We start from the raw sequence: 25,062 nt of genomic DNA, 5'->3' as shown, positions 1-25,062 counted from the left end.
GAGAATCTGTGATAGTATATCACAGGGGTGACTGTGGTTTGAAGTCACTGGATAGTCCAAGTTTCAGACTTTGGGAACTAATCCCAGCTGGACTCACAGAGATCCATTGAAGTAATAGTTGAAAAGGAGCAGAGGAAGAAGTTTTAACTACTTTAAGTTAAAGAAGTTATACTTTAGAGAGTGTGATTCATCTCATTCTAGTATTGTAACTGTTAATAAGAATCCCTCTAAGTGAAACATCTTTTGTAACCACCAAGCTTGTGCCTGAATAAACTTGTTATTGTTCTTTCAACATACAAGCCTCTGTCGCATATATTCTAAACTAAGTTACGCTACCATCTGAAGTGAAGAAGAAGAAAGAAAAAAAAGTTAAAGGTCTCCTCCCTGAGTCTTTGGTGGTTGCGCATTGCTGAAATAGGAGGCACTTCCTTGTCAATTGGGGATGCCACATTACAAATTGGTGGCAGTGGGTGGATAAAAAGATTCCCCCTGCCTGAAAGAACCTTAGTCTTTCTTAGTCCTTTACAAATTGGTGGCAGTTGTTATAAATTCTTCACACCATCCAGTCCAACTTCCTTCTGCCATTGAGGAAAAACACAATCTAAGCAGCCCCTGAGCAGTGGGAGGAAAATAGGGTTTTGGAACCAAAGAAAGTGGGGGGAGGTCTGGCCAACAGGAAAAAGAGTCTGGGCAGTGAGGGAGGCAGGAAGAAAGGGTCGGTGAACAGGGAGGATTCTGCTGCTGCTGTTTCCAGCAAATCAAAACTTTAATTTCTCTGCATTTCTTAGAAGAAGGAAAGAAGAGGCAGCATTGGTGTCATGGAGCCCCTCACTATTATCCGTGGACCCCCAAGGGCTCCGTGGAGCACAGTTTGAGAACCCTTCTACTACCAAATCTACAACAACACTTTTGTAGGCTTATGCTGTGTACACAACATGATCATTTTTGAAAACCCACAAAGGTAGAGTAGAACTAGAATCACAAGAAATCCATGCTGCTTTTGTCTTTGATTTTGCAGGTTTACAGCAAATCTCATTTCTGGAGTTCTTGACTATAAAGCTCTGCTGGACACGTAAGCAATTTGGTTCTTCTGAACAGAACCAGTGTTTTGTTAAGAGCATGCAGAGATGAAAATATGAACATGTGTACAAGTTCCTTTTTTTTTTACCAGACCATGCTATCTCACCTGAAGATTTAGCTGTTCCCAGAGTTTTCTTGGCTCAAAAACCAAAACGTGTAAACTGGATGAAGTCATAGAGAATACACAGGGGGGACAGTTGGGTGGCCCATACTATGCATGTTCCCCAAGAATGTTCTGCGGCCCTTGGCCTCTCCAGGCACCTTCGACCCTCCCCTTGAACCATGAATATTTTTTCCCAAAAAGGACTAAAGTAAGCTCTTCCTTTTCAACTGAAAACAGACTGCAAGAAAGTCGTTTTGTTCCTTAAACATAGTTATTCTCTGGCCCAACATCCAGACTCTCACTAAAGCTCTAAAAGTTACCCCGAATTTAACTTTTGGTCACCAATATGCCCACAGTGGAGACCAACCAAGGGATTGTAAGTGCCTGAATTGGCCATAACTGAATTAAAAATCAGTGTAAAAGGGTGATGAAGTGACCCGATAATGCGTTTGAAAGTCAAGTATAAACCAGATAGACAGACCAATCGATATGTAACTGGCAACTTTTTATTCCTTTGCCAAGTCCAAAGTGTATTGCGGAAATGTCATGCCATCTGTTTGTGCATTTTAGCATTTGTTAAACCAGACTTCCAACCCAGCAACAATGTACTGTTTCCGCTCAGTCCATTGCATGTGAAGGGCCTTTTATAATTCTTCCAGGTTCCGCACTGAGTGATATTCTTGCATCCCTTCACACAACAATAGATGGTTCCTACATGGCTGCTTTAAATCCATCCAATTCATCTTCATCATTCCAGTTCACTGGTCAAGCATTTTTTGCACTCTAGAAGTCTTTTTTTAAAAAAATCTTTTGTGTAACCTTAGTCACTCTGTGATATTTCTTAAGAAATAGCTATATGCATCAATTGTAAAGAGAGATCATTTTTCTTGCTAGCTGACCAGATAAGTAGGGATTCTTTCTCACTACGTGAATAACCCTCCTTAAATACATAAAACTTCACATATAGCCCAGGTTCCATTTAAATGAAAAGCCAGCATTATTCAGTTAGAATTTCTTACTACAATCCCACAATTTTTGAAAGAAAGAAAAAAGTAGAGTTCTGGGCAGAAGATTATCGTATTTACTCGGATCTAATATTCACCTTTTTTTATTAAATTACCTTCCCAAAATTAGGGAGTGCATTATATTTGTGCAGTATGGTGAATACTTTTTTGGGTTTCAGGGTTTTGAAAATTGAGGTGTGCATTAGATTCAATGAAGCATTAGACTTGAGTAAATATGGGTAATTAAATGATCTACTAGAGACCTAAAGCTGTGGGATGTCCAATATTTTTTCACATTTAAGTTCTGTGAAAGCCTCTTTCAATAAAAAAATATAGCAATATATTTTTCAATAAAACATATTTTTCTTTTTATGTACTTCTCAAGCATTTCCCAAGCATTAAGAATCCTTTTTTTCCCCCTGCTGAGGTATTTAGATACATTCGGGTATATAAATTTTGCCTTGAGTCCCCTTCAGGATAGAGAAAGGTGGGGTAGAAATGTCGTAAACAATAATAATAATATAATGACTTCAGCATAAAACTTGGAATTCTATTTTTTTGTTTTTAATGAGCATTATTGTAACTTTTAAAAAAAAAAAACCATTGCATATTACTGATATTTTATAAGAACTGTATTGGTAATATGTTATTTATGCATTACTTTATTGTCATAATTTTGAAAATTAAGTACAGTAGAGTCTCACTCGCTTATCCAATGTTCTGGATTATCCAACGCATTTTTGTAGTCAATGTTTTCAATACATCATGACATTTTGGTGCTAAATTCGTAAATACAGTAATTACTACATAGCATTACTGCGTATTGAACTACTATTTCTGTCAAATTTGTTGTATAACATGATGTTTTGGTCCTTAACTTGTAAAATCATAACCTAATTTGATGTTAAATAGGCTTTTCCTTAATCCTTCCTTATTATCCAACATAGTCGCTTATCCAAGCTTCTGCCGGCCCGTTCATGTTGGATAAGTGAGACTCTACTGTACCTCGTACAAAAAATATCCAAATATTAGCCCCAGAGCAACATTTTATAGTAACAAATAAAGAAAGCTTTTGTTACATAAAAAAACTAATGACATTAGTAATAATTATTTCTTACAATAAGGACAGGGTTATGTCCTTGTTATCACTAAAGCTATCACTAACCCCCCCCCCCCCAAATATTTCAGGTTAAAAAAACAGATTTACTTATGAATTTTAGCTGCTTAATCAATTCATGAGTAAACCAGGTATTTTTTAACCTGAACTATTTGGGAAGGAGGTTGAAACTTTAACACACACACACCCGGCTACAGGTAATATACCTGCCCCAAGATGTGCTTCAGCTGAACTCTATACAAACCCATGTTGGGTTGGCCATCTCCAATACTGGCCTCCTCCAATGAAAGGCCTTGACCTTGCAAATATATCTGTGCTTTGAACTATGGAGTGCATCAAAGGAGAGTGGTGCGAAAATGTATCATGCTTCATTCTTTGTTTTGCATGCATTCATGTTTGCTTTTCCAGTGTCTATCCACTGAATGCAAATGTAGTTGCATAATAGGTACATACAAGGCATGTTTAGAATCATGAATTTCAGCTTTGGTGTGAGAATCCTAATTTTTGTACGAGGCTCGTAGTGTTGTGTATCTAATCTAATTGCAAACAGAACAAAGGACAGATTAGACTTCTTTTCCCTTCTGTCTACTTTTTCTCTTTCTCTCTCTTGCTTTGTCTCTCTTGTTCTGTCCCTCCAGCCATGCTATACCTGTTGATTTTGCTCGTGGACAGCTGTCTGGTCATCCTCTCTGTATGAAGCAATACTATGGACTATTTTCTTCCTATCGTCTTCCAGGACATACCAAAGATACCCTCGTGGCCCAGAAAAGCAATGTCATGCCTGAACCAGAACATATTATTGTTGCTTGTAATAATCAGGTGTGTGAATATCGATCCCGCACAATCCTTTCAAAACTTGACTTTGAAAATGATTGACATTTATTCTCAATGTCCTAAATACAGTGGAGCTGCTAGTCTCCATACATATCGGTTGCATATAAATTAATTGCTTTGGATCGCTGCTGTAATGTTCAAACTAAACTCTGGAGAAGTTTGATCTGTCTACTGACATGGGAACCACCATCTATAATGGCTTAAATTGTTTAGGTATATATACAAAACACAAGATAGTCTATGTGCAAAGAAAATGTGTCCAAATAAAAGTTCCCCGTACAAAGCTCAATTTGGCCGTACCAGACAAAATGAAAAGGAGCAACAGCTCTAACACAAAAGTTATTCAAGTCTGGTATTGGTTCCAATGTATATAGGCTTCAGGGATACATAGTCAATGGAAATATCTTCCAAACAAATTAAACAGATGGTTGGTCGTGTTGCTGTATATTGGAATGAAGAAAATAATGATGGAGCACATTTGGACACATTTTCTTTGTACATAGACTATCTTGTGTTTGTATAGATACTTTACAAGTATTCTGGGATTTTGTATAGTCCAATTGTTTAGGTACCTTAAATACTGTCGTTTCAACATCATCCTACCCAAAGCAGAAGCCCTCTGGGTTCTCCTCCTTCATGGAATTTGTCAAGTTATGAGTAGAAAGATAGTTTTTTCAACTCAAATAGCATTTTACATTAAAAAAAATCTTCTGGAAGTTTTGCATCGTATAAACATTTTAAAAGGAAATTAGTACTACGTCAATAAATGGTCTAAATGCTCTAAAAGCATAAGATCCCAGCTGATCTTGTAAGCTAAGCAGAGTAATCCCTAGTCCAATTATGGGCAATCTTTTGCACTTGGTGTGTCAAAATTTACCAAAAAACCTAGCATGATTTGGGTGGTGTGTCACTTCGAGAGAAAAACCATAATTTCACAATATATATAGTTTAAATAACAAAAATATATAATTGTAATATATAACTGTATTTAATAAATAAAAAACTATTTACTACCATTATTTCCATGTACAACAATCTATGGTACCTCTTGCAGTTTCCACGCTGATTTCTCTCTATTGTAGTTTCAATGTAGTCATGAATAATGAATAATATAACAATAGTATAATAGCAATAATAATATACTACAATAATAGAATAATAATAGAATGATATTATATATATATATATATATATATATATATATATATATATATATGTAATGGAATTACGGCACCGGACAAAACAACTAAACTAAATGCCCCACAACCTCAAAAATTGACAGCACAACCTCTCATCCATGTCTCTACGTTCATACAACAAAAAGAAAAGAAAAATTAAGTCCTAGCCACAGCAACGCGTGGCCGGGCACAGCTAGTATATATATAAATGTAATGTGCATAATTCCCATGGAGTAAGCAACAAAACCACTGGACCAAATCACACCAAATTTGGCCACAAAAGGCATTAGTCATCCAATCAACCTGCATGCGGTAGCGTGTCAGCAAAAATGGCTAGGCGTGTCAGTGGTGACACGCGTGTCATAGGTTGGCCATCAGTGCTTGGATAGGAAACCAACCTCAAATACCAAGTGCTATAGGCTACATTTCAGAAGAAGGAACTAGCAAAATCATCTCCAAGTATTTGTTGCTTAAGAAAATTCTATGAAATTCAAGCAGTCTCCATATGTCAACAGGGGGCTTGAAGGCACATACATACGAGGTCAGTAACTTTATTTTCCCATGCCAGGCCTTCCAGTTTCCCTTTTGTGTGGTTTTCACTGATGAATTCCTGTAGGTCTGGAGAAGCCTTCACCATTCAGCAGCATAACCTGTTTCAACATAATCCAAGAAAAGCTTTGTCACGAAACCTTGTCATGTTAAGCATAGCAGTAGCTACTAGAGGGAACTGTCATGGGTATCTACATAGAGCGCCAAATGTTATTACACTACTCAAGTCAAATGTAAAAGGTTATTTTGTACACAGACTAGACAATATTGCTGGGAGGCCTCATTAAACTATTCACCTTGGCAGGCATTCCAGGAAATGAAGGGATGAGATCAAACATTTCTTGTCAGGTCGAGTCAGCTTCCACACTCCCACCTGTCAACTTAGTCATGAGGGATGGGAAGAGAAATGTGGCTTCTGTGCACAAGAACCTCCTCTCTCTAATTATGTGAGGACAGTATGCAAACTCATGCTTTCAACTGTATCTTCCTTCCAAAGTGGTAAAGTATGTATATATATATCTGGCAGATATGGTGGCCTCTGAGAGCAACATTCTCATGGGTTGGGAACTTGCTGTGGTGGATGAAGAGATGGACTTTCCTTGCTGTTAAATACTGGCTCTATTGGTTGAACACCAACAAATCTTCTTTTACACCAGGGGTCCCCAAACTTTTTAAACAGGGGGCTGGTTCATGATCCTTCAGACTGTTGGAGGGCCGGACTATAGTTGGCCACCGAGCAATAATAACAACAACAACAACAATAATAATAATAAAAAAGAGGGTTGGAAGAGACCCTTTGGGCCATTGAGTCCAATCCCCTTCTGCCTTTGTGCACCGAAAGGACAAGCAAAGCACCCCTGACAGATGGCCACCCAGCCTCAATGTTTATTATTATTATTATTATTATTATTATTATTATTATTATTATTATTATTATTATTATTATTTTATTATGACACAGCAAACAAGATAGATATGCTGGATTTCGTATCACAAAATCACAAGTCGAACACTTCCCAAGCGTCTAGGTCTGTGTGATGTATTTTTGGATGATGCGTGCAGATCCCAGCAGGGTGGCCTTTTGCAGTTGGCAGATCGTAATTTTGTCAATGTCAATTGTTTCCAAATGCCGGCTGAGATCTTTTGGCACGGTACCACCGGGACCACCTGCACTGGTTTCTGCCATAGTCTTTGAAGTTCAATCTTGAGGTCCTGATAGCGGCTGAGTTTTTCCTGTTGTTTTTCGTCAATGCGACTGTCACCTGGGATGGCAACATCAATGATCCAAACCCTTTTCTTTTCCACAACCCTGGACATCCATCAACAAGTGGGCTACGGAATCATCAAAACCCAAATGAACAGTCACAGAAGCGGCAGAAATATACAATGCCAGAAAACCGCACAATTATTATTATTATTATTATTATTATTATTATTATTATTATTATTATTATTAATGATAATAATAAAGAGGGTTGGAAGAGACCCCTTGGGCCATTAAGTCCAACCCCTTTTTGCCTTTGTGCACCAAAAGCACAAGCAAAGCACCCCTGACAGATGGCCACCCAGCCTCAATGTTAATAATAATAATAATAATAATAATAATAATAATAATAATAATAATGTGATTTTGTGATACGAAATCCAGCATATCTATCTTGTTTGTGTCATACAATGTAATAATAATAATAATAATAATAATAATAATAATAATAATAATAATGGTTGTGAGAGAAGAAGAGACCCCTTGGGTCATTTAGTCCAACTCCCTTCTACTCTTGTGGCCGGGTAAGTAGCTTCGATGGGCCGCATCCGGCCCCTGGGCCTTAGTTTGGGGACCCCTGTTTTACACCAATGACTTCCTCTTATCTTGATCATTTTCAAATTCATTTGGTTGTGATGGCCCTGAGTAAGGATCTCATCACATTGATGAGGTCCAGCATTCCAATTCTCCAGTCTCTGTGGTAAATTGGGTGGGAGGGGCAATCCCAGCGCCCTGCCTCGCCACCAGCTGACACTTCCCCATCACACGCGGGAAAGTGTCGCCATGCAGCTTCCCCCTACACCAGCCCCATTGTTGCAAACAGAACACATGTAGGCTCCCATGTTGGTGGCACAGTGTCCTACGATGCTGCTGCCCCAGTTGACTCAATGAGACCCGCTGGAAATGAGGCTACATCGTGTGATGGACAGCATGTGGCTCCGTAGGTAAACAGGGGAAGAAGCGTCCTAGGACACTAAATTTCCGTCATGTGATGATGTCCTAAGACAATGATGGGCAAGCTTTTGCGCTTGGTGTGTCAAAACACACCAAAAAAACCTAGCATGACTTGGGTGGTGTGTCACTTCGAGGGAAAAAAACCATATTTTCGCAATATGTATAGTTTAAATAACAAAAATATATCATTGTAATATATAACTGTATTTAATAAATCAAAATCTATTTACTACCATTACTTCCATGTACAACAATCTATGGTACCTCTTGCAGTTTCCACACTGATTTCTCTCTATTCTAGTTTCAATGTAGTCATGAATAATGAATAATATAATAATAATATATAAAAGGGTAATGGAATCACGGCACCGGACAAAACAACTAAACTAAATTCCCCACAATCTTGAAAATTGACAGCACAACCTCTCATCCATGCCTCTACGTTCATACAACAAAAAGAAAAGAAAAATTAAGTCCTAGCCACAGCAACGCGTGGCCGGGCACAGCTAGTAATAATAATATAATAGTAATAATATGATAATATACTACAATAATAATAGAATGATATAATAATTATAAATAAACAATATATATATGTGTGTGTATAAATGTAATGTGCATAATTCCCATGGACTAAACAACAAAACCACTGGACCAAATCACATCAAATTTGGCCACAAAAGACATAGTCATCCAATCAATCTGCATGCGGCAGCATGTCAGCAAAAATGGCTAGGTGTGTCAGTGCTGACACGCGTGTCATAGGTTGGCCATCATACATTTGCCATTCAATGACATTGTGCATATTTGGAAGTCCAACTGACTTTTTCTTCTATGTTATATTTTAAGCTTCTGACCATTTAAAAAAATTCTCCACTTTCTCTGCAGTTTTTTGTTTTGGATGTTGTTATTAATTTCCGCCGTCTCAGCGAAGGAGATCTGTTTACCCAGTTACGGAAGATAATCAAAATGGCAGAGAATGAAGAAGAGAGACTGCCTCCAATTGGTCTCTTAACATCTGATGGAAGGACAGAGTGGGCAGACGCCCGGACAATCCTTGTGGAAGGTCAGAATGAGCAAATCAAACCATCTCTGTACTCCATCTCTGCCATTCTTCATGAGTCAGAAAGATCATTTCCTTCTAAAGTGCAGTTTAATTTATTGAGCCAATGGTTAACAAAGGCCATAAAATCTGGATCACGGCACAAAAATTAAATGCATTAAGTGTACATTGTGAGCATACAAATGGACGGTTTCATAACCTCTTCATTTTGCATGAACTACCCTCTTCACTCAAACAAAGGGATCCTCAGGATGGGAAATAAGAGAATCATTTCTTTTAAGCAAAAAATCAGTTGGAAAGCTGCTTTTAGGCTGCTCTACTTTACTTTGCAGGGGTGGCAGGGCAGGGAACTCCCCTAACTGAATCCTTCTTTGTTAAATTAAATGTCTTGCTCATACAAAATCAAATCTTAGGATTAAGAAGTCTAGTCGTATCTCGCAAGGGTTTTTCAATGCAAAGTAGTCTTGTTCTTGATAAGAGAGAAAGAATAATCATGTGAACACATATATTCTAAAGTGGTACACCCAAAAGGGGCCTAAATACCCCAAAGGCACCCGAATATGCCTCATCTTGGAAATTAAGCAGGGACTGTCTTGGGTAGTACTTAGATCGGATACTATCACTAATGAAAGCAGATTCTTTAGGTTATATTTTAGAGGAAAGAACAGGGTTGTTGTATGTCTTTCGGGCTGTGTGGCCATGTTCCAGAAGTATTCTCTCCTAACGTTTCGCCCACATCTATGGCAGGCATCCTCAGAGGTTGTGAGGCATGGATAAACTAGGCAAGGGAAGGAAAAAATATATATCTGTGGTGAGTCCAGGCTGTGGCAAGAGTCCTTTGTCAGTTGGAAGCCAGCGTTAATGTTTCAGTTAATCACCCTAATTAGCATTGGAAAGGTTTGTCTCTTGCCTGGGGGGCATCCTTTGTTAAGAGTCATTAGCCATCCTTGGGGCTCCTCTGTCCTCAGAGTGTTGCTTCCCATCTACTGTTTTGATTTTTGAGTTTTTTAAATACTGATAGCCAGATTTTGTTCATTTTCATGGTTTCCTCCTTTCTGTTGAAGTTGTCCACATACTTGTGGATTTCAATGGCTTCTCTGTGTAGTCTGACATGACAGTTGTTGGAGTGGTCAAGCATTTCTGTGTTCTCAAATAATATACTGTGTCCAGGTTGGTTCATCAAGGTCCATCAAGGAAGGAATAGTTAAAAATCTCTCTATTCCTTGCCTATTAAAACCATATAAAATTAATGAGATTACCATAAGTTAGCAAAGAACTTGAAGGTACACACACACCCAGAAACAGCTTTGCTTTTTCATCAGATCAATGAATGCATTTAATTCTGATCCAATACCATTTTGCTTATCTTATAATTCCAGCCTTCAATACTTCTGTATCAGTCTACAATTTAAAATACAGACATACAGAAATTTACATTCATTTTAGTTATAATTTACTCTAAACTATAAAATTTTATGCAGCTCTCCTAAGCCTAGACGTTTATTTATATAAACTTTGATTTGAAAACTGCTAAATTTGAAGACTTATGCAGTCCAGAGATAATTCTATTCTGGTTGACATTTTAGATTGAGAGGTACAAATTAGACTGATTAGTTTTTAAAGTGTGGAAGAAATGAAATTCTCCTCCCCCCTTCCTTCCTCATCTGCTTGTTAGAAAACTGGAGTTTCATGTTTGTTCAGTCCAGAAAACAGAATAAAGAAATACTGTATATACTCGAGTATAAGCCGACCCAAATATAAGCTGAGGCACCTAATTTTACCACAAATAAACTGGGAAAACATTGACTCCAGTATAAGCCAAGGTGGTAAATTTCAGAAATAAAAACAGATACCAATAAAATTACATTAATTGAGGCATCAGTAGGTTACATTTTTTGGAATATTTACATCAAGCTCAGATTTAAGATAAGACTCTCCGACTCTGATCAAATCATTATTCTCATCTTCTTCAATGTAAATGCCCTTATGTATCCTTTTAATAATAATATAGTAAAATAATACATGTAATAATAATAATAATAATAATAATAATAATAAATACAGAAAAATAATACATGTAATAATAAATAGAGTAAAATAATAAATATAATAATATCAGGGTGAAGTAATAAATGTATTAATAATAATAATAAAAATGGAGTAAAATAAATGTAATAGTAGCAACAATAATAGAGAAAAATAATAAATGTAATAATACCAATAATAATAGAGAAAAATAATAAATGTACCATATATTCTTGAGTATAAGCTGACCCAAATATAAGCCAACCAGGACCCTCACCCGAGTATAAGCCGAGGGGGGCTTTTTCAGTCTTAAAAAAAGGGCTGAAAAACTAGGCTTATACTCGAGTATATACAGTATGTCTTAATGGTTAGTAGTAGTTATTCTTTTTCCTCTTCACTATGGATCAAACCAAAATCCAGGCCATACAGAGTACCTGTGCATCATAAAATAGATAATGGCTGAGAACTTATGTTAGAAGACAGCTATGTCTAGGTAGCTAGCAACATCTCCATAGCTAAGGGCCCTTCCACACAGGCCCTATATCTCAGGATCTGATCCCAGGTTTTCTGCTTTAAACTGGATTATATGAGTTCACAATGCTAGATAATTTGAGATAGACAGAAAACCTGGGATCAGATCCTGGGTTTTAGGGCCTGTCTGGAAGGACCTTAACTGCCCTGTTTTTACTCCTCTACTTAGGAGATCCTTCCACACTTTGCAATTCTGACTGGAGCAAGCATCTTCTGTGTTTGGAGCCAGCATGGTATAGCAGTTTGAGAGTTGAATTAAAGCTCTGGGAGACCAGGATTTAAATCCATTCTTATCCATGAAAACACACTAGATGGCTTTAAGCAAGTCATACTCTCTCAGACCAAGGGAAAGGGAATCGCAAAACTCTTTGGAATAAATTCTGGCAAGAAAATCCTAGAATAGGGTCACCTAAGTCAGACATGACTTGAAGGCAAAGAATAACAGCAGGCACCTCATTAAGGCCTGGCCAAAAAAAAACCCCTGTTAATAAATGATGATCTTCAGGTGATGTGCCTCAGAGGCAACTAAGATAGTAAAAGTAAAAAAAAGGGCAGACTGTAAGTGGCTTATTTTCCACACCACATTTCTGTGATCCAGCAAAATCCCCAGGACACTCTCAAAGTCCTCCCAATCATAACCCTAAAATTTTTTGTGTGATTTTTAAATGCAGAAATAACTCAATATGGTGCCAACCACCACCAATCCATAACCATAGTGCTGTAGCTTTCCACCACTTCCTTAAAGTCCCTCTTCAGGGTCAAAAAAATCCCAAAGTGAAAATAGAAATGATATGAAGGTCCCTATCGATTTTCTAGAACTGAAGCAGTGTGGGTTATTAGGAGCATGCCACAGGGGCCGGGCTGTGGCACAGGCTGGAGAGCAGCCTGCTGCAATAAATCACTCTGACCATGAGGTCATGAGTTCGAGGCCAGCCTGTGGCAGGGTGAGCACCCATCAATTAAAAATAAAATATAGCCCCTGCTCGTTGCTGACCTAGCAACCCGAAAGATAGTTGCATCTATCAAGTAGGAAATAAGGTACCACTTATAAAAGTGGGGAGGCAAGTTTAACTAATTTACGACATTGGAATGAGGAAGTGCTGTCAGAGTGGATGATGAAGCAGCTGCTCCCCCCTGTGGCCAGAATCAAACATCCCCTCAGGAGAAGGTTAAATTGACTCTGCATCTGTCTGTCTCTGTCTTGGTTCGATGTGTTTATGGGCATTGAATGTTTGCCCTATATGTATATAATGTGATCCGCCTTGAGTCCCCTTCGGGGTGAGAAGGGAGGAATATAAATACTGTAAATAATAGTAAAATAAATAAATTTCTTCGCAATCTTTCTCCACCATATAGAGAAGGGTGGGTGCAGTTCATAGGATGTGTAACTACACCCTTAACAACCTAGTATGCCTCTCCGTGCCCAGACTTTTCCCATTTGTTTTACTGGGACACAAGGGGCAAATATATCTGTTTTAAGCCAAAGTATATATGTTTTTCTCATGTGAGAAGGGGATTTGGGTTCCTTCCTGATTGAGAAAAAAGTTCCACACAACATAAAATACACGGAAAAGCCATCTATGTTGAATTTTCCACACTGTGATAAAATTAAAATATTAAAGAAATGGAGTTGGGAAGAAAGTACATCTCTTCCATGTACATTGGCAAATGTGAATGGTCCCTGGATCTGAGCTATTTTGTCCATTCCCAAGATATGTGGAGAAGGAAGCAAATGATTTTTCTGTATAACTCAACAGGAAGATGGATAAAGATATCCAATGAACTAAGATATTCTCTTCAAGAATCCTGGCATAGCACTAGAGAGCACCCCTACTAAGGGACTACCTGGGATGTTAATGTAGTAAACTTTTATTCTTTACATGTGTATAAAAATACACCATATGCCTTACAATGAGAGAAGATTTCAGTGAGCTCATCACAAGGAAACAAACATTTGTAGAATGTTTGTATCTCTGCATTGTTATCATTCAGAAAACTGAGATTAAAGCATAAAAATATCTTACTTTGAAGGAAGGACTAACAAGGGAATAAGTCATTGCACCAAATGTTCCTTTTCTCTCCTTTCAGATTCTACAAACCGAGATTCACTTGACATGATTGAACGAAGCCTATGCTTAGTTTGCCTTGATAGCCCAAGTGGGGAGGAACTCAATGATACTAACATGGCTTTACAACTTCTACATGGAGGAGGTTACAATAAAAATGGTGCCAATCGTTGGTATGATAAACCCATGCAGGTAAGATGGGGCCATCCGTGCTCATAGGTTCATATGATACAAGCAGGATAATGTCAAATCATTGTTACTAATACACATTTAGAAGTGTCCCATACCTTCAGAGCAATACAAGGGAAAGTTATCAACACATATATATCAATCATATGACAAGGGTTCTGTCCTGGGCCCGGTTCTGTTCAACATCTTTATTAACGACTTAGACAAAGGGTTAGAAGGCACGATCATCAAGTTTGCAGATGACACCAAACTGGGAGGGATAGCTAACACTCCAGAAGACAAGAGCAGAATTCAAAACTAACAAAATGAAGTTCAACAGGGACAAATGCAAGATACTTCACTTCGGCAGAAAAAATGAAATGCAAAGATGCAGAATGGGGGACGATGCCTGGCTCGACAGCAGTACGTATGAGAAAGATCTTGGAGTCGTCGTGGACAACAAGTTAAACATGAGCCTACAATGAAATGCGGCAGCAAAAAAAGCCAACTGGATTCTGGCCTGCATAAATAGGGTTATAGCATCCAGATCCAGGGAAGTCATGCTACCCCTCTATTCTGCCTTGGTCAGGCCACACCTGGAATACTGTGTCCAATTCTGGGCACCACAGTTGAAGGGAGATGTTGACAAGCTGGAAAGCATCCAAAGGAGGGCGACTAAAATGATCAAGGGTCTGGAGAACAAACCCTATGAGGAGAAGCTTAAACAGCTGGGTATGTTTATCCTGCAGAAGAGAAGGCTGGGAGGAGACATGATAGCCATATACAAATATGTGAGGGGAAGTCATAGGGAGGAAGGAGCAAGCTTGTTTTCTGCTGCCCTGGAGACTAGGACACGGAACAATGGCTTCAAACTACAGGAAAGGAGATTCCACCTGAACATTAGGAAGAACTTTCTCACTGTGGAACTCTCTGCCCCGGCGTGTGGTGGAGGCTCCTTCTTTGGAGGCTTTTAAGCAGAGGCTGGATGGCCATCTGTTGGGGGTGTTTTGAATGAGATTTTCCTGCTTGGCCAGCTCTATGTCAGCCCTGTACAACTACCTATGGATTAGAACCAAAAATCACAACTCAAAGGAAGATTTAGATCCAGGATTTTCAAAAAGATGACACCCAAACTAGAATTTGAACACATTACTTTTTTATGAGAAATCCCAGAATATTCTATCCATTCTACCAGAGGGTCTGGGAGCTTAAGTCCAAAAAGTAGCTTTTTTCCAGACTCTGGATTACTTAAACCAGCTCCAAAACAAGTTTAGTAATGTAAAAACTGTGAAATTTAGATTTACTCAGAAAGGCAATGTTACTGTTTGTATTGAATATAGAAAGGGGTCCATGAGTTGAAACAGAGAAACAAGGCTGGCAGAAACAGAGTTCAATCCACTGGAAATACTTCGTAGCAATCAAGGCAGCAAGGTTGTCAAAGCTGAGGCAAACTTGAATCAGGAACAAGGAAACAACTGGAGTAAAGTCAAGGTCTACTTGAGAGTCGCGGCACGGCCCGACTGGAACTGGATAAACTTGGCTTGAAAACAAACAAGAGCTGGAGACAGAGAACCTCTCTCAAGGAAGAGCTACATTGACACCACAAGAAAATTTACTCAGCGAAACACTTTTAACAGATTCCGAACTGTTCACAATTTAGGGAGTACAAACTCCCAAAACTTTCCCATGGGAACACTAACCATTATCCCATCTATTTGCCAGTCTCTGGCTCCTACGGACCCCTTGTTTTGCACTTCTCTCTCTGGTTACAAAATCTCTACGATTAAAAACCCCATTCCCAGGCGTCTCTGCAACATCTGGCTCTATCTGCGAGGGAGGAATAGAAGAATCTTCCCCAATTAGCAAGTCTCTAGAGCCAATATCTTCGGGCACCTGCAGCTGCAAAGGCCCCTCTGTGGAGGGTGAAATGTCAGTATAATCCTCAGCATTATCTGTGTCAAAGTGCAAGTCCTGAAACACTGCAGGCCCTGGTGCCATGGCTGGCTGAGATCTAACACACAGCTTTCTTGATTTGTCAGGCTGCCCTGCCCACACATCACCACCTCCGCCTCAGGTGGAGTGCTGCTCAGCCTCATTGGTCCCATTATTAGCCCCCATTCACGGAATAGCTGCTGTGATTTATACCAGCTAAGTCTTCAGCTGCCCCACACCTGACTTGTTTTCATGGATTTGGCAACTGAACCTGCCAAATCCTCCAAATCCAGTACACACTCTGACAAAAACAAAATCGTGCAAACCCCTAATATCTGGTAGTTTTAGCTCAGCCTAGGGATGAGGCTGTAAAATGTTGTGCTGAACTGTCCAGAGCTTGAAAGGCAAGTTTTGGAGAACTATTATTCTTAATAAGAGCACCAGTGGTGAAGTGTGTTAAAGCACTGAGCTGTTGAACTTGGAGACCGAAAGGTCACAGGTTCAAATCCCTGGAGCAAAGTGAGCACCCGCTGTTAGCTCCAGCTTCTGCCGAACTAGCAGCTCGAAAATATGCCAATGTGAGTAGATCAATAAGTACCGCTCCAGAGGAAAGGTAACAGCACTCCATGCAGTCATGCCGGCCACATGACCTTGGAGGTGTCTACAGACAACACTGGCTCTTCGGCTTAGAAATGGAGATGAGCACCAACCTGCAGAGTCAGACATGACTAGACTTAACGTTAGGGGAAACCTTTACCTTTTATTATTCCTAAATCTTCTAAATCATCTGGATCGCAAACAGATGCAAATACATCTAGTTTTCCTCTTGTTTAATATTTTTACAGCTCTTACATAATTTTATTTTTCTCTTCATTGGTGATTAAATACATGTTTCCTGCTCTTCAACCAGGATATTCCACTAAGAGGATGCTGACTTAACACAGAACTGACCTTAGTCAGAACTTCTGTCACAACTGACCTCATAATGGTTGGAAACATAGGCTTAGATTGCATTTAGGTTTATTACTTTTTAGCAAGCAGATGTTTCTAGCTGTCTAATACAGCCTGTTTTGGTTACCTATGTTTTGTTCAATATTGTTCATGGGACTCTGTACCTCCATTGTTTAGACTGGCACGTACACACTCAAACCTGAAGGGGCTCCAGTGAGTTGTTTTGGGAGCTTCTGGAGATCCATTTCTGGTTGCCAGAAGTGGTAATGCATCACATTCCATTGTTATTGGATCTGGGAAGAGGGTTCTTGCTGTTTTGGAATGGAAACAGGACAGTAAGAAACAATTTTGCAAATTGTTCACTACAGGGCTTTTTGGTCATTTTTATTTTTATATTTTTAACAGGAAAAAATGTGGTGGGTGCTGAGGGCCCAGGAGAGTTAGGGAAGGCCAAAAAACTACATGATTGCTTCTCCTGTCTTAAAAGAGATGTACTCATATCTCATACCTGTGCACTTCAAATCACTTCTTTGCCTTGAAACCATGGCATTATTTGCCTTCAGTCTAATTCTTGCTAGTGAGGTGTTCATGCTTTCTAGTGATGACTCATGTTGAAGGCTGCCAGTTTGGATGGTTGAGGAATCTATCAGTGACTGCTAGTTTATCATCTGTCTGTTTTTCTAACCTGCTTTTTCTCTAATATCAGATTAATATGCCTCTGGCAATTGGGTTCTGGGGAGTTTGAATACAAGTCTAATGCTTGTGGACTTTCTATAAATATCTGGTGAGAGGGACTAGATCTGATCCAAAAAGGGTCTTCTTATATTTTTTCCACACACTAGTTCATCAGTTATGACAACAAACATTTTTGCTGATACTTCACATTCCAATAATATTGGATTTATGCATTACTTCTGTGAATATGTATTTCCTCAGTTTGTTGTGGGAAGAGATGGAGTCTGTGGGACAGTGTGTGAACATTCCCCTTTCGAAGGGATCGTCCTGGTGCAGTGCATTGAGCATCTACTCAAACACATGTAAGTGACCCCCCCAATTGTCTATTACTAAAAGAGATACCACTTTCATGACCAAAGTTAGCTTGCTTATTCTCTCTGTTCATTGAATTGCATGGTGCATTGAGTGACATTTTGATACCAACAACCTCATCATACAGACTGATTTGCTAGTCACATACTGTTTCCTCACCCCTTTTGCCACAGAGCTCATTACATGACACATATCTACTTCCGGCCAAGCTCCATAGTGATAGGGGTGAGGAAGTGGTGTACAATGCCACCATGGCAACACACGAGGCTTCACGTATTGTGTTTGCTACAATGGGGGGAAGCCGGGTGGTGGATGTTTCCCCTGTGGGATAGGGCCACCGCTAAGTTGGGCGATGCAAGGCATGGGATGATGGGTTCTCCATGCCCCATACAGGATTCCACAGATTTGCCGAAATACATGATAAATCCCTCACTTAATGTGATAAGGCGATACCTTCTGGTCAAAGGCCTAAAACTGATGGATAAACCTAGCTGGTGTAGACTCACTGAATAAATGAGATGGAGATAAATATTGATATGCCATTCAAAAAATTCAATTTTTTCAGGTTGGTAACATAACTTGGTTATTATTATTTTTATTAAAGTATTAACAATAGAATACAGTGAAAGTGTGAGAACAATGTTGTGATAGAAAAGATGGGTGAAACAGAGAAAGAAGAATATAGAAGAGCAGAATAATAAAAGAGAGAAAAATGTATATATATATATATATATAAAAGGGTAATGAAATTTCGGCCTAGGACAAAACAACAAAACTACACATCCCAGAAACACTAAACTTGGCAGCACAACCCCTCATCCATGCCTCTACGCTCATACAACAAAAAGAAAAGAAAAATAAAGTCCTAATTATAGGGAGAGGAATAATTGTTTTTATCCAATTGCTGCCAGTTAGAAGGCTAAGCTCCATCAGGGGAAAACCTTTACCCTTTACCTTAACTACCACCAATGCCTCAAGACTTTATTTCCCATACCACCATACTTCGCCACAGCAACGCGTGGCCGGGCACAGCTAGTGTGTGTGTATGTATGTGTGTGTGTGTGTGTGTGTGTGTGTGTGTGTGTGTGTGTATATATATATATATATAGTAAAAAGTATATACATATATATATATATATATATATATATATATATATATATATGAAGAAGTAAAAATAAATAAATAAATAAAAATAAAAATATGGTGACTTCCTTTAATCCTTAGTGGTTAGGGTCCACTTGTTTCTTTCTTCTTAAATTACTCATTGTCCTTCTGACCCTAATGTTTCTCCCATTATTAATAGTCAATTATTTCTTCATTCTTCTGAAGTAGTTTTCTACTAATTCCCAGTCCGTTTGTTTTATGGGGTTTCCCGAGTTCTTTTTAAGAAAAAAAGTTAATCGGTCCATATCTTTAATCTCCCTAACTTTGATTCTCCATGAGTCCAGGTCTGGTGTTTCTTGTGATTTCCATGATTTCGCAAAGACAATCCTCGCAGCCGTTGAGAGATATGTAAACAGAATGTCTTCATTTTTTGTCAAAATTAAGTCCTTATCTAATAAACCTAGAAGATAATATTCTGGTTTCTTTGGAAAAGTAACATAACTTGACTAAACTGGAACTGAAGTTTCAAGAAGTAGTATTATTAGCAGTGGCTCCTTTGCCCAAATCATAGATGTCCTGGTATATAACTGGGAGTAATTTACCAAAGAGTGTATTGACTTCAGTCAGAAGAAGCAATCAGCATAGATGCAACCTGTCACAAATTCAAAGAAAAAAAATCATGACTGATTCTCATAATTTAGAAAGGGCGAAGTTGCCAGTATTTGGAATTTCTATAGTCTGTGCCAAAGGTATCTGTTGTTTTTTGGGGAGCACAATTCCTAAAGTTACATAACGGTTATGGTCAATGTACATAATTGGCTGGGAGAACCTGGAAGTTGTATGCTCAAAAATAACTTCAGGGTTATCTAACAGGGTTCCGCAAGCTATAGAGGAAATATAGAGGCAGCAGTTATGAGAGCACTTTTAGTCACGTCTCACATGCCAGCATCAAAAGTCTTCTTGAGATGTGCAGCCATTAATAACACATTTCAACTTTATATCTCTGTTTTAATAAACAGGAAAGAAGGGGCAAAGAAACTCGTTAGAGCTGATTCAGTGAGTGAACTTCCGGCTCCAAGGAGACTAAGGTGGAAATGCTCTCCAGAAATTCAGGGGCTCTTGGCTTCATCTGCAGAAAAACTTCAAAGGTACATTCGATTTTCAACTTGACTTTTAATACAAAGTTATTAAGGCTCCAAGCTTTCTTTAATTTAAATGGTGGATTAATCATTTTAAACCTTAGCTGATTAATGAGCAGTGGTTGGTTTTAATCAGCAAAGAGAGAGATTAATTGGGAAGTGTTGTTTTAGGTTTTTTAGACTACTTGGTTTCTGAAATGTCACTGTGAAAAATAAGGTATAAAATATGAATGATGGTCTGGTCTTATAACATCAAGTATCTCATGCTGCTGTTGTCATCTCAGAAAATTATAGGAACTGAGATTTATATTATGGAAGGATGGCATATAAACTGTGAGAAAAACTTGAATTATTTGGTAAATAAAACAGAAGTCACTAGACATATACGTTTCCAACATGCTCTCATGAAGCACACATTGACCTATTATTACAGTAGTGTCTCACTTATGCAACATAAACAGGCCGGCAGAATGTTGGATAAGTGAATATGTTGGATAATAAGAAGGGATTAAGGAAAAGCCTATTAAACATCAAATTAGGTTATGATTTTACAAATTAAGCACCAAAACATCATGTTATACAACAAATTTGACAGAAAAGGTAGTTCAATACGCAGTAATGCTATGTAGTAATTACTGTATTTATGAATTTACCACCAAAATATCATGATGTATTGAAAACATTGACTACAAAAATGCATTGGATAATCCAGAACATTGAATAAGCGAGTGTTGGATAAGTGAGACTCTACTGTAGTTCCAAGTAGTGCAGAACTATTGATTCAATGAGATTTGCCTCTGTGTTGATTCACTAACAATAATTGAGCCAATAGATCTACTTTAGTTCAGATTAGCTCACAGGATTCCAGCCAATGTTCTTGTAATGATTGGTTTAAAAGCTAATCTATATTAGAACTGCTGTTTTTGAAAACTAGAGGTCTATATAGTCTGTTTGTTTTATTAACCCAGTGGTAACAGCTTTATTCATAGCTAAGTAATAGAGGGCAGGAATCCAGCCAAACTGCTGCATAATAGGATTCAACAGCGGATAGCATAATACTGACAGAATGAATATCAGATTAGGATCTAGTGTAGGGATCTCCTCACATGGATGAGGGCCAGTGTTCTGAAGCAGGGTGGCAGCGGGACAATCCCAGCACCCTAGACAGCAGCTGATGCTTCCCCATCACATAAGGGGAAACATTGCAATGCAGTATAATCCCACATTAGCCCTGTTGTTCCTAATGGAACACAGGGAGGCTACGGTGCAATTTCCTACCTTGTTCCTGCTCCAATTCACTCATGGAGCACCACTGGAAGTCAGCCTAGGTCGTCTGATGGGTGATGTGGGGCTCCAAGAGTGAACTGGGGTAGAAGAATCCTATGACACTTATTTTTTCAGATGTGATGAGGTTGTAGATCTGTCGTGAACCTAGAAAGGTTTGATGACATTGAGATCATTGTTCAATGCACACACAGATTCTTTGTTTTCAGCATATCTCTCTGCTTGTCTGTATAATTAATACATATATACTATATATATATATATATATATATATACCTTGATAAAATAGTGAAGAGCAGAGACATCACACTGGCAATGAAGGTCCGCATAGTCAAAGCAGTAGTATTCCCTATAGTAACCTATGGATGCGAGAGCTGGACCATAAGGAAGGCTAAGCGAAGGAAGATAGACGCTTTTGAACTCTGGTGCTGTAGGAATATCCTGAGAGTGCCTTGGACCACAAGAAGATCCAACCAGTCCATCCTCCAGGAAATAATGCCCGGCTGCTCACTGGAGGGAAGGATAGTAGAGGCAAAGCTGAAGTATTTTGGCCACATCATGAGAAGGCAGGAAAGCTTGGAAAAGATCACGATGCTGGGAAAATGGAAGGAAAAAGGAAGAGAGGTCGACCAAGGGCAAGATGGATGGACGATATCCTTGAAGTGACTGGGTTGACCTTGAAGGAACTGGGGGCGGTGACGGCCGACAGGGAGCTCTGGCGTGGACTGGTCCATGTGGTCACGAAGAGTCGGAGACGACTAAACGACTGAGCAGCAGCAGCATATACAATGCAGTGGACAAGTACTCTAAGGATCATTTGCAATAATAACAAATTACTATTATATATGCAGACCTTGGCCTGAAAACTCATGATTGAAATAACTTCAAAGATGGAACCAATAGGACCCAAATCAATTGCTTGGGAATTCAGGGCCCTTCCAGAAAGGCCCCAAATGAGGGACCTGTCTTGCTTTTACTTGAGGTATTCAAATGACACCTCAGATAAAACTGAATTAATCCAGAGAAAACTGGATTAATTAAACACCTTGAAAGATCCAGACCTTAAGCTATGGTCCAGCTCTTTCCAGGTGTGGACTCTTTAGGTATTGACTGCTTCCACTGTCCCAGAGGTCGATTCCCACAGCCATCCTGGCTCTTCAGGCTCCTGAACATGTCATTTTTGCATGACAGAGGAACTCTTCAGAGGGCAGACCCCCAGGTATGTCTGGGAGGTGGGACTGGGGGGCTTTGGTTAACCTGGGATAGCATCTAGTCATCCCATGAGGAAAAGCATGGCGTTTTGGGAGGGTATGTGGTCAAATTCTCAGGAGAAACTGAGATTTCTGCCAGTGTAGAAGGGCCCTCACACACACACACCTAAATGAACACACATCCTGTTTGGAACCTACTTTTCCAAACTCATGTTAAAAACAACAACAAATTGATTACTTGAAGAAACTTGAGAGTGCATCCTCCCCTACAAAAAATAATAATCCCAGCCCCCACATACGCCCAAAAACTTATTAAAAAGCAAAATAACAATTGGTTTATCATGAAAGTGACATTATTTCTGATCAAATTGGTTTTTCCCATGGGATTGTCCAAAGGCTAAGCCTGCCCACCCACTCTGCAGTTGCTGATCCCTGAACTGTGGTGGATTGGAACAAAAAAAAAAGCAAGAATGTTTTTCTCTTATGTTTGTGTCTCTTCGTTTGTCATGGCCATGTAAAGCATATTGTTAGCAGCATGTTCTTGTCACCTACATTATGATTGTCAACATGACAGGAAGTAAATTGGATCCAGTATTTAGCCTTTGCATTTCATGCAAAGAGGGTCTTCTGTTCAAACTGTATGTGTAGAGAAGTGTGGCGGTAAACAACTCATTTGAATAGGCACTTTGAATGGAAGGATTAGAGGACTTTGCATATTCCTATACAGCTGTTACAAAGGTTGGTTCTCCTGCCTTGCATTTTCCAACTCACAGGGCATTGTATTGTCCATGGTTTTGTGTTGTCGGTGGTTTCATAGAGCTGTCTAGTAAAAGGGATTTGAGGCTAGGCCAGAATCCAAGGATCACAGCACAAGATCACCAAAGTTTGGGAGCACAATCCTAGAAGTTAAAAAGTGTTACATTTTTGTGTGAGGCATTTGTGTTTTCATCTCTAGTGTTTCTGCTCATTTTCTAGGATGGTAAAGAATCTAGACTTCATGGTCTATAAATTTGAAAACTATGGGAAAGAATTCATCAAAAAGCAGAAGATGAGCCCAGATGCCTACATCCAAGTAGCACTCCAGCTTACATTTTATAGGTATGAAAACCAGCTCTTGTCGGCCAGAGACTTTTTGGCAAGATTAGGGAAATCTCTTAAGAAAGAGCTTCAATAAATTGATGGACACTTTTTTCACTGTAAAGGGACCCCAGCTTCATATTTGCCATTAAAGAGGAGGCCAAACACGATGTGACACAATTTGATCATTTAGAAATATGTGTAAAGAGCAGATATTGGGGATGGGGGGTGGGATGGAGGGTGGGTAGTAGGCATGAAATCCAGTCCAGGACCCACAGGGATTGTAAGATTTGTCCTACTTCCATTTTAGTTCTGCTCCAGATGATACCTTCTACACCTTTTTGCATCTGGAGGGTATCTCTGAATGGTGGCAACCATCCAATTGCATCCTTTCAGAATCTATATCCTATCTCAAATCTTTCTGGTTTAACGTATCTGGCTCATGGTTTAGGTATTTTAACAAATTGAGCTGCCTAGTACAATTCAGATTAAGAGGTAGAACTAGCCATTGGCATCCCTCTCTAAGATGCCACTTACACTGACCATTCAATGCAGTATTATACCAGTATTGAAGAAAGTGGTTTCACTGTGCTTATGATTACATGGGAAATTCTGGAACCAGTTGGAAGCCCAAATGATGATTACAAACAACAGAGCGCCTGTGCATGTTAAGGACATTTTTTTTCGCCTGCTTTTGTGGGAGTTTGTTATCTATCCACCATCCTTTGAAGCCAGCTTCAAACTGCATTAAATTATCAGTGTAGATGGAGTCAAAGCAAAAGAAAAAATGAATTACAGTAGAGTCTCACTTATCCAACATAAACGGACTAGCAGAATGTTGGATAAGCGAATATGTTGGATAATGAGGAGGGAGTAAGGAAAAGCCTATTAAACATCAAATTACATTAAGATTTTACAAATGAAGCACCAAAACATCATGTTAGACAACAAATTTGACAGGAAAAATAGTTCAATGCGCAGTAATGCTATGTAGTAATTACTGTATTTACTAATTTAGCACCAAAATATCACAATGTATTGAAAACATTGACTACAAAAATGCGTTGGATAATCCATAACATTGGATAAGTGAATGTTGGATAAGTGATACTCTACTGTACCTGGATTCGCAAGACTGCTGAGAATTAGATCAGATCAAAATTATTATTCCTAACCTTTCTTCCTACAAGCTAAGCCCCAATAATTATGGTCTTGAGATGAATGTTGCTTGTTGTTATGACTTGTTGTTATGACTAAAGCATATTAATGGTTATGCTAGATCAGTGATGATCAAACCTCAGTCCTTCAGATATTGGGAACTTCAGTTCCCAGATTTCCTGACCATTGCTATGTTGGATGGAATTTCTGGGAGTTGAAGGC

At 38.9% G+C, this 25,062-nt stretch overlaps 1 protein-coding gene across 3 annotated transcripts in view; it reads left to right on the top strand.

The window, feature by feature from the left end:
• Positions 1-25,062, top strand: part of chat (choline O-acetyltransferase) — a 93,227-nt gene that overhangs the window by 38,494 nt on the left and 29,671 nt on the right. For 2 of the 3 annotated variants that reach the window (XM_003223257.3, XM_062975810.1), the window contains 7 exons: positions 1,019-1,072; positions 3,943-4,123; positions 8,972-9,149; positions 13,791-13,960; positions 17,756-17,856; positions 19,991-20,119; positions 23,581-23,703. In XM_003223257.3, coding sequence (XP_003223305.2) covers positions 1,019-1,072; positions 3,943-4,123; positions 8,972-9,149; positions 13,791-13,960; positions 17,756-17,856; positions 19,991-20,119; positions 23,581-23,703 — 936 coding nt within the window. The remainder of the gene's footprint in view (positions 1-1,018; positions 1,073-3,942; positions 4,124-8,971; positions 9,150-13,790; positions 13,961-17,755; positions 17,857-19,990; positions 20,120-23,580; positions 23,704-25,062) is intronic. The other variant, XM_062975809.1, reaches the window with a different exon arrangement.

Source organism: Anolis carolinensis, chromosome 3 (genome assembly GCF_035594765.1).
Source record: "Anolis carolinensis isolate JA03-04 chromosome 3, rAnoCar3.1.pri, whole genome shotgun sequence".
In the NCBI taxonomy this organism is placed as follows: Eukaryota; Metazoa; Chordata; class Lepidosauria; order Squamata; family Dactyloidae; genus Anolis; species Anolis carolinensis.
Note: the sequence above shows the minus strand (reverse complement) of the source record. Positions and strands in the feature narration are given on the sequence as shown.